This window comes from Coccinella septempunctata, chromosome 1 (genome assembly GCF_907165205.1).
Source record: "Coccinella septempunctata chromosome 1, icCocSept1.1, whole genome shotgun sequence".
Taxonomy (NCBI): Eukaryota; Metazoa; Arthropoda; class Insecta; order Coleoptera; family Coccinellidae; genus Coccinella; species Coccinella septempunctata.
Window position 1 is genome coordinate 19,554,831 of NC_058189.1, and position 11,017 is coordinate 19,565,847.

At 37.7% G+C, this 11,017-nt stretch overlaps 1 protein-coding gene across 1 annotated transcript; it reads right to left on the bottom strand.

Moving 5' to 3' along the window:
* Nucleotides 1-4,296: 4,296 nt before the first annotated feature.
* Nucleotides 4,297-10,191, bottom strand: LOC123322915 (poly [ADP-ribose] polymerase tankyrase-1-like). The gene is made up of 3 exons (XM_044910996.1): nucleotides 9,873-10,191; nucleotides 7,599-8,706; nucleotides 4,297-4,439 (listed from the first exon to the last, which is right to left on the bottom strand). The coding sequence occupies exons 1-3, from the start codon at nucleotides 10,189-10,191 to the stop codon at nucleotides 4,436-4,438; spliced, it is 1,431 nt and encodes a 476-aa protein (XP_044766931.1). The 3' UTR covers nucleotides 4,297-4,435.
* Between the last annotated feature and the right edge of the window lie 826 nt (nucleotides 10,192-11,017).

Sequence of the window (11,017 nt, forward strand, 5' to 3'; positions counted from 1 at the left end):
GGAAAGGTGAAGAAAGAAACGCTTCATGCGTTTTATGTGGTGAAGAAGGCCATCCAGCAAGCTACAAGGGATGTAGCGAATTTAAGCTGGTGACCAGAAAGAAGAGAGCCGGCCAAAAACAGACAGAACAGAAAAAGCCGTCGAATAAATCAACACCTGCTCGAAAAGTTCAGGAAACTGTAATAACCAAACCTGCAGTACAGGAAAAGAAGAAGTAAACTTCTAAGCCTATGCAGAAGAAAGAGGAACAAAAGATGACTCAATTAAAACCGACTGTAAATAGTCAACCAGAAAAAAGAAAAATATCTGAACCAGCCGATGATCTAGATATCTTCACGGAAAAAATGTTCAACTCGATAATGTTGAAATTTGAAAGAGAAATGGAGAAAAAACTCCAAGAATTATTCAGTAATCTGAATTAATGGACTTTACGGATATTAGGAAGAAATCCCTCAAGATAATCTCGTAGAACATAAACGGGATCAACACTCGGAAAGCCGAGATAGAAGAAATAATATCAGAGAGACAACCTGATATTATAGCCCTACAGGAAACAAGAATAAACCGGAACAAACGACTGAATTTCATGAATTATGAAACATATAGATGTGAGGAGGAGGAGTAGTAATATTGGAGAGAACAGATTTGAAATACATAAATGCGTTCTCAATTCGGAGGGTGAATTTGAAATTAACACTGTTTTGCAAATTTTTAGAATATTTGATTTATAAAGTAATTTTTCTGGATCAGTTATTTGATCTGCATCTATTCGATAATTAATTTGTATTTTCAAGGCAAGTATGCGTTCTATAAAATTCAATGAATCTTCATGAGGCTTTTTATTTAAAAATTGTAACTGATGGATTAATACGTCTAGGTTGATAAGATCTCCAAATTTAGAATAGAGAAATTGTTCGAGAAGTTCCCAATTATTAGGAATATTGGAAGTTAATACTTCAGCATGAGCTCTATCAACTGACTTATGGATCAGTTGCCTGAGGTTTCGCGGCAAAGAGCCATATCAAAAGAATTCAGGCCACTGAAAACAAGCTGCTACGATGTGCAATAGATGCACCTTGGTTGGTCAGGAATAGACAGATTTATAAGGACCTAAAATGGAAAACCATAACGGCATTCATGAACAGAAAAGCAGAGAAATTATTCGAAACAGCGAAAAACCATCCGAATCAAGAACTCAGGAGACTAGTGGACTACAAGCCAGAGGAAGACAAAAATAGAATGCGAATTTACCAATGGAGACCAAGAGATCAATTAAAAAGTGATCAAAATAACAACAGAAACTTATTGAAAAATTCAATAAAGTGTTAATCCAATAGAGGATAAACACATAAATCCCAGCACGATAGTGTCCGAGAAGAAAACCGACCAAGAGATGAACGGTTTATAGGCAAATGCCCGGAACCAAAATTCAAGAAGCAGTTGAGGGTTTTTAGTGGGTCTCGAGCTCAGGAGAGTGAGAAACCCCACACTGTTCCCCCTCAGGAGAGGGTGGTTCGTGTGTCTTGCAGATTTTCCCCCTGCTACACCAAAAAAAAAAAACAAAAAAAAACATATGTACCCATTTAAGGACAATGTTGGCAAAGCGTTCTTAATAACGAAATTCGTGAATATCAGCCATGAAATAGTATGTCCTCAAATGAGGACACGGTGACCGAAAGGGTTAAAGCATTGGATTCCCCAATGTATCGCAGTCAATTCTCTTTCAATAGTTGATTTATTCGATTCACCTTTCGTGAATGAACGCGAAGCGAAAGATATGGGCAGTTCGCCTTCATCAAAATTTTGCGACAATAAGCAGCGCATGCGCGATTTGACGCATCTGTTGTAAGAATAAAGGGTTTGGTGAAATCAGGATATTGCGAAATTCTTGGAATTATTGCAAAAATGCTTACTTATAGGTTATTGAGAAATATAAAGAAAATTCCAACGAGAAACAAAAAATATTACCTAACTATTTTTTTCTGTTGAAGCACTGATTGTGACTAAGTTTTTAGTCAGCACGAAAGTTTTGCAACATACCTCATCACGGATCACCGAACTTGTAATTGTCCATCCGAAATTCTGGATTTCTTCACACTTCTTTCTTGTTTGGTGTGATGCTGAACCTCTGGTGCGGCTCTCAACACCATGCTTCTAGATAAGTCCTTCTTCATAACTCTCCTGTAGTTCTTCATGATTTTCATGATTAAGATCGCACAAACGGCACCAGTTATGCAAAACAAACATCTTCATTCTCATGTCACGATATACTATTGTAAAGGGTTGATAGGTACTCTTGCTTCTCAAGTATTTTAAATTCCTCCCAGAAATGAACATTTCGAATTCAGATTGGCAAATAGAATTTAAAAATTATTTCTGAATTACCTTGGAAGCCGTCTCGAAATCTATACAGTCCGTGACGTTTATCAAAGAAACCGACTGGCAAGAGAGCATATTAACTCAAAAAAGGGACAGTGAGTGGTCGCTGCGGTGGAGATATTTGAAGGCTGACTTTGATAGTTATTTATGAGGGTATTCCACTTGTTTCTGGTAGCACCTAGCGGGTGAATTGAGAAGAGATTAATTGTGGAGGTTGCAGAAAAATTATGATGGTAAGAGAGCCTTCTTCTTCTTCTTCCTCTTTCAATAGGGCCAAGTCAATCCTTTACATTTGGCCCTCTTCTGGGATCTTCCTCCGATACTGAACTCCAGCTCTCGTACGTACTACCTTTTTGGTGGTTTTCCTACAGGTCTGCGTTTGTTCGGTTTCTGATTTTTAGCCCACTTTGCCCATCTGTCTTCTGGCATTCTTTCTACGAGATCCCTAGGGAACCGTTTTCGTGTCCTGACCCATCTCACCACATCCTGTACCCCCAATTCTGCTCTTATGTCATCACTCCTTATTCGGTCCCTTAGAGTGACTCCCTTGATGGTTCACAATATTTTCATCTCTGTGGTTCTCATTATGCTTTTTGTTTTCGATGTTTCGGCTCTAGTTTCTGAGGCATACGTGAGAATAGGTCTTACACACGTTTTGTAGATTCTGGTCTTGCTCTGTGAACTCATCGCTTTGTTCCTCCACACTATATCTCTCAGATAGCCGCTGACTCACGATGCCTTTATCGATTGTGTTCGTGCCTCTTCTAATAGGTTTCTTTCACACGATATATTTGTTTCCAGGTAATTGAATCTTGATACCTGCTGTATTATTCCACTATCGACTGCCAATTTGCATCTAATAGGATTTTTAGAGATGACCATTGATTGTGTCTTGTTGATGGAAATGCTCATATTAAATTTTTCAGCGGATATTTTCATCTTATATAATAGACGTTGCAAGGCCTCTTCATTTCCTGCTACGACAACACCATCGTCTGCGTAACACAACACCTTTAGGGATCGGTCACCCATTCTGTATCCTTCATTGACTCTGTTGACATCCTCTACAATTTGGTCTATTATGATGTTGAATAGAGTTGGGCTGAGACTGTCTTCCTGTCGAATACCAGCATTGATTTGAAGTACTTCAGAGAGTCCTTCCTTAGTTTTAATTCTTGTTCTGGTTCCTGTATAAAGTTCTTTAATGATTCTTTGGTACTTATAGTCTATGTTGTTTTTCTCAAGACTCCTTATTACGTCGCTTAGGCGTATCCTATCAAATGCTTTGGTGAAGTCCACAAAACAGACAGCCATGGGTTTATTAAACTCTATCGACTTTTCCACTAATTGACGAACTATGAATATTGCGTCCACAGTTGATCTATTAGGCATGAATTCTTGTTGTTCTTCGGATATTGGTATCTTAGAGAGTAATCCATATATCTATGTACCTACTACAACTACAGCTCCACACATTCTTTAACAGATATTATAGGGAACGATATCAATGTGATTTACTCAAAATATCACAACTCGAATATGCCCTCTATGGACTTCTCGAATTGTTCGATCGGCCGCATAAATATTAACATTCCGATATGAATCGATAGAAAATTTTTGCAATCGTAATTCACATTCAATTCAAAATGTGATCGTCGGAAAAATATTGTAATAACTCCTTTATTAATTGAGCGATTAATGATCTCGAACATTAATCTCAATCATTAATCGCTTTCATTAATAACCTAGTTGATTGAATAACTATTTCAACACAATAACCGATTATAATATCATAGCATGAAAAGATTATCGTGATGTTCTCGAAATTCTCTAAGAAAATTGAGATTTTCGAAAACTGCTAAGAATTATCTTGAAAAAAACACCTTGTAAAATTTCAACCTTTATTTAATTTTTATCATATAATAGGTGCATATAAGAACTAGTTGGGTTGGTTCCCACAAGTCACAATACCGTCACCCAGTTACAGGAACGTCGAAGAAATGTATTATCAGAAATCTACACATTATTTACAAATTTTCAATGTTTAATTTTATATTTAAATATCCTCCTCCTCAGTCCTTTCTCCTACGCAAGGAGATGGTGACGTCATGACGTTTGTTCGACTGTGATCGACCACTCGTCTCTATTCTGAGCCCTGTGAGAAGCCTCCGGAAGGGAAAGTCCTGTGTAAGTTTTTATTTGATCAGACCACCGTAAAGGAGATCTGACCCTTGATCGTCGACCCTCGACTTTTCCTTCAATAATCAGTCTCTCCATTCCTTCTTTCCTCCTAGTGATGTGACCAAAGTACCTCAGAATATTTCTGTTAATTTTCGTGACGAGTCTTGAATTGATCTTTAGTTCTCGAAGAACAGACTCATTTGTGCGTCGTGCTGTCTACGGGATTCGCAATATCCTCCTGTAGACCCACATTTCGAAGGCGTTAATCCTCCTCGCATCCGCTTTCTTGATGGTCCATGTTTCACAGGCGTATGTTGCAACGGGAAAGATTAATGCACCTGCCAGACGAACTTTTGTGTTTTTAGTAATGTCGGTGTCCTTCCAAATTTTCACCAGTTTGACTGTTGCCGTCCTAGCCATCGCAATCCGCCGTTTAATCTCTTCTTCACATCCACCTTTATTCGATATTATTGATCCTAGATAGTTAAAAGTATCCGCCACCTCGTATCCCGCTATGCTTGCGACCTCCGGTTGATTGCCTTCAGCTCGGTCGATTATCGTGACTTTTGTTTTCTTAGTATTGATGTTCAATCCGTATTGTTTACTTATGGTGTCAAGTTTTTGCATTATCTGTTCGAGTTCCTCATCAGATGCAGCTAATATCAGGGTGTCGTCTGCGTACCTTAGGTTGTTGATTCTGCATCCTCCCACTGTTATTCCTCCACTCCAGTCTTCTAAAACAGTCCGCATAATGTATTCACTGTATATATCGAACAGCAGTGGTGACACAATACATCCTTGGCGAACTCCAGCCCCCAGCCTGAACTGACTCGAGTATGTATTACTTATTCGTACCTTGGTCATGTTGTTTCCATACAAGGCTTTGAGAAGCCAGATAAGATGATGTGGAACACCCATTTCTTTCATTATTTCTCACATTCTACGCCAATTTACGCAGTCAAACGCTTTGGTATAATCTACGAAGCATAGGTAAACTTTCACGTTGTATTCACGCCATTTCTCGATAATTTGGCGGATATAAAGATCTGCTCACGGGTGCCCTTTCCAGGGACGAATCCAGTCTGCTCTTCTGAGATCTGTGGTAATAGAAACACTTTCAGCCTCTCATTGATGATATTGAGGAGTCTTTACTTGCATGCGATACGAGAGCTATTGTTCTGTAATTATTGCAGTCTGTTGGGCTGCCTTTTTTTGTAGATTGGAACAAACACAGATCTACACCAGTCCATCGGCCAAACCCCCGTGTTCCATATTTCTTGGCATATTGTGTGAATAATGTCAATGCCGTCTTCTCCCATGCCTTTTATTGTTTCAGCTGTTATTCGGTCTTCTCCCATAGCTTTACCAATTTTCAGCTTTCTTACCGCATTAACCACTTCGCTTCTAAGGATATTCGGTTCTTTTTCCCAAGCTGTGATTTTATCAACCGCATCAAGTCTGTCATCAGGTTTGGTATTTGAGTATAGATGCTCACAGTGTCTCTTCCATGTTTCTGCTATTCCTTCCAGATTGGTTATGATATTTCCTTTTTCATCTTTAATGATTTGGGTTTGTGGTTTGAATTCTCTGGCTAGATATTTTACCTTGCGGAATAGTTCCCTAGGTTCCTGATGATCAGAGTGTTCTTGTATCTCACAGCATACAGCACTGATGTGTTTGTTTTTATCTCTGCGGCTTAGATTTTTTATTTGTTTATTCAACTCTGCAATTCGTCGGTTTTTCTCTGCGGCGTTCATTACGCATTTTTTTAGGTCTCTCCGCTTCTCTACAATTTCCATTGTTTCATCTGACATCCAGTGTTTCCGCCTCTGCAATTTTTCTTTGGAATTTGTGGAGTCGATAGCATTGAGAATCCACTGTTTTGCGTCATTCCAAGTTTTTTCGGGGTTTCCCGTAGCTTACGGTTTTATGCTATTCTTCAAGGCCGATTGGAACTTGGCTAGGTCTTCTGGTACAACTCTGGTTGTGCTCATTGGTTTCGTTATTCCGTGGAACTTTATTTTGAATTCAGCTCTCAGTAGTTTGTGGTTAGAACCACATTCAGCACCCGGTCTGGTTTCGACATCTTTAACTGAAGTTTTCCATCTCTTCCTTACTAGAATGTAGTCAATTTGATTTTTATATTTTGCGCCCGGTGATGTCCATGTAGAAAGTCTTCTAGGGTGTTTCTTGAAGTTAGTGTTTGTGATTGTGAACTCATTATCCACGGAAAATTCTATCAGGCGTTCTCCCCTCGCATTGCGTTGGCCTAGTCCATATTCACCCACGGTTTCCCGTAAGTTATCATCGTTTAATGTCTTGCCGACTTTAGCGTTCCAATCCCCCATTACTATGACAATATGTTTCATAGGGATCTTTGAGATCTTCTCCTCCAGTATTTTATATACTTCCTCAACCTCATCATCACTGGCATCAGTTGTAGGCATGTAGACTTGAAATATGTGTAGTTTAGTAGGTTTTGCGTTCAAGGTAATCATGATCAGGCGATCGTTTATCGGTAGATACTCATAAACGCTCATAGCTAGTTTTTTTGACACTAGTATGGCTACACCTCTCTGTCCAGTCTCTTCGGCACCCGATATAAATATCTTGTACTCGGTACCTTCGAAATGACCCCTATCCTTCCAATGCGTCTCAGCTATTCCGCATATATCGATGTTTTGTTTAATTAATTCTTGCTCCAGTATGAATAATTTTCCCGCCTGAAGCAACCCCCGAGTGTTTCACGTAGCTATACGGTATTAGCCTCTTAGTGGTAGTTTTCTTAAACTAAGGTTGTTCTTATTTACTCTTCCAGTCGCCCATTTCGCAGATGTCACCTGGTCGCCTGCGATCATCTGCCCGGTATCAGATTTCACACCCTCCGACCCGGAATCAGAGAGGCGCCGGTTGCTAGTCGGATCGCATAGCTTCTCAAAATCAGTTTCACTCTCAGTCATGTCGTTCTCTGGAAATATAATTAGGTGGTTTTCCGTTTGCCTGCCTAATCGCAGTGTCCTAGCCGGTTTAATATTTAAATATAACGCCTTGCATTTTTTACATTCTCCATATCAGGAATTGTGAGACGATCAATTACCATATTCACGAAAACTGATGGTAATTTCCATTCCCACATTCTGTTCAAACTGTCTGCACATGCATTCATCAATTCCAACCTCCTTTGTCCTTTCGCATACTTGTAATGAATGTCTGGGCCATAAATTGGATATGAGCTTATTTCGAATGTCCTCATTGCTTCAGCGATATAATAGTTATCGGCGTACATTCCTACTTGTTTTATACTTCTAGTCAGAAGTTTCCAATAAGTGATGAATGTATTCTCAATTTTGATAGATTTGAGGATCTCAATTTCTTGATAACACATTTTCAAGTAAGTGCTTGCGTCCTTTCGTTCTCTCAAGATCTCCCCTAGACTTTCGTGCATTGCAGCCCCCTTTGAAACTTCCAAGGCAATAAATTTTAGGATAGTCCTGCTCATTTCGTTCAATTCTTCCGTGCTTACAATATGAGGTAAGAGAAAATGAATAGCATAGTCTGCAGTTATATCAAGATGAGCACCGTGTCTTAGAAGTAATAAAGCCATTGGCTCAACGTCTCTTTTCAAGCTTAGATACAGTGGTGTGCATCCGCGGAAATCCTTGGTCTCCAAATCAAATCCTCTTTCTAGGAAAAGCTCCACCACTTCTGCAGCCTCCTCTGTTGTTTCTTTCGACCGAGAGATTAATGTGTGCATAGGAGTATAACCCATATGGGTGGTTCTAGAATATAAAGAGTTATATTCCATACATTTCTCAATGATCTTTTTAGAGTCTTTATTATGAACACAGTGACAAGCACAATGTAGAGGAGTTCTCCCCTGCGCATCTGTAATTTTCATGTTTCCCCCATGCTCGATAAGTAAATTTATGAATTTTAACCTGTGCCAATATACAGCACGATGAAGTGGGGTTTCTTTGTATTCGTTGTTGCGTCTATTGACATCGGCCTTATTCACTGACAATATTTTTCTCGTTGTCTTGTAAAATCCTCTTTCGATAGCAATATGAAGTGCTGTATCTGTCGAGATTCCGTGTTGCATGTTGATGTCTCTAAGGTAATTCACCATCAAATTGAACATATTTTTATCTGAAAAATGAAGAAGAATATTGAAACCGTTTTTGTAAAAAAATTGCAACGCTAAATCAATTATGTAGATCTTCCGAAGAAGCTTTTATAATGAATCCATAATATACATATAGGGTATAAAAGGTACTTTTGTTATAAGGAAGGTTTGTCAATTATTTTCGCAATGTTTCGCTAGATGGATTTTCCACCCTGTATATTTCATGTCGATTTTTTATATGTCACTTGTGAAAGCCGCAATATTTGACCGATAATCGTCTATTATGCAGAAAATATCGAGAACAATCAATGATTTCGCATAAAATCAAAATTTAAAATATCCTTTCGATGTAGAAACGAACTAATTAATTACAAATGTAGAACATTATAAAAGAAAAAACAGTTGAGGTCCGCCCAGGCAAAACTGGACACTCTATGTAAGCGTATGTAACTTTGTACAGATCGTACGACTAGATGGCAAAGAATAAAACATTAAATTCTTATCATTCTCCTGAATGGAGATATGGGCCAACCCACGCTTGTTGAAGACCATGCATTATATACAGGGTTACAATGAATTTCAAAATATATGGGATCAACACATGTCCCTCATAAAAATTTTAGGTCTGTTACAAATCTACAAGTATGTAGATTTGATATTACATAGTATTTTGATATCTGTGATAAATCGATATGTACAGTGTCGCTCACAAAGTTGTGGAGATTTATGTTTTTTTAATGGAAATTCATTAGTTCCCTAAATATCATTACACTTCGTTCAGTTACCACAAACACAAAATAAATTGCTAGAAACAAGGTAACACTAAATTACAATTTATCGTAGAAATGTCTTTGCATATTTGCAACCATTTTCCTTCTTAAGATGAATAAAAACAAATAAAATTTGAGTCAACAATGAAAACGATCAATATACATATCGATACATATAAACATAGTTTTCCTAAAAAAAAAATATAACCATCATTCTCTACAACTTAGTGAGCAACCAATTTACCAGGGATACGTAAGTTTTTAATAGTCCTTTAACTTTTATATAAGACGTTTTTTTTATAACTCCTTATATTTTGTAAATATGAATAATAAATTAAACGAATTCTTTGGTATTTTATGGGATATATAAGATATATTATAACCTATATCGAAATAATAATTTAAATGCAATTACTCACTTCCTTCTCTCAGTATCACTTCAGCCACGTTAGTTATGAATCCGTACGCTTTTATCCACTCCTCGTAATTTGCACCTTTTTTCAATAGAAATTTGATTTTTTCTTCATAATCAGATACAAGTACGGACTCCTGGTGGTAATTAATCTCAAAAGAATATAATTTCGACGTGACTAAACCCAAAGGAGTAATGTACGGGTAGCAATTTGTCTCACAGTCAACAGGAAATTTTTTTGAACCCACCATTTTCTTAACTGATTCAAGCGTGCCATTAATACATGCTTCATGAAGTGGATCAGCTTCCTTGTCGTACAGAGGCATTTTTGAATTATCTGTCGTTCTCATATGTACACAAAAATATTTTACTGTTTCACGTATAAGTTCACTACACTACACTATCTTCGTCTTGTTATTTTTTTCACGAAAACTCTGCAAACCCTCTCTGTGCACTGTCGTTCTTGAACTGAAGGAAGAGCCAAGAAGTATTTCTTATAGTCATTTCACTTGTCATCAAAATTTCTCGGAACATTCCGATTACCTACTCATTAAACAAATTTAGTTTGAATAGCCTCCTTAAGCTAGGATTACCCTCTTTGAAATTTTATGAGAGAGTAAAAGATATGATTCATTTCAAATTATCAAACTGTAATGAAATTCCAGGAAATTGGGTATTGTTGATTACATCCTACCTTTGTAGAAATTATTGCCAGGTAGTTTTCTTTCTTAAACATTTCATGTCGGCATGATATCACCCCTTTGTGTCCTTAGCAAACGATATTATCTCAGATGCGCTCTCCTAATTCTTATCTTCAGATTTCGACCTTTTCATTTTGAAATTGAATTGTTCGGAATCATCGTTGATTTTCGAATAAGATGGAGTAAGTTAAAAATTCGTCAAAACCGAAAGGTTACAGCGAAGTCGATGAAATGTCGATATTTATTTCTAGACGATTGCTCCGGGTATTGCATTAGGATCTAATGATAATTTTTCTGGGAGATACGAGGGTTGAAAGTTGACCTTCGAAAAGTTACCAAAACCAGTTAAAAACTTAAAATCTCGTCAAAACCATACGGTTGCACGGAGCTCGATGAAATTTCGAGATTTATTACAAGATTACTTTCCCTTTTAGAATATGTATCACATTCA

Bases quoted from the DNA above. Each gene is read 5' to 3' on its own strand.
- LOC123322915 (XM_044910996.1), bottom strand. From the start codon at position 10,191: ATGCCTCTGTACGACAAGGAAGCTGATCCACTTCATGAAGCATGTATT. The intron at 8,707-9,872 runs GTGAGTAATTGC...TTCATTTTTCAG, and splicing joins AGTGATACTGAGAGAAGGAA to ATAAAAATATGTTCAATTTG.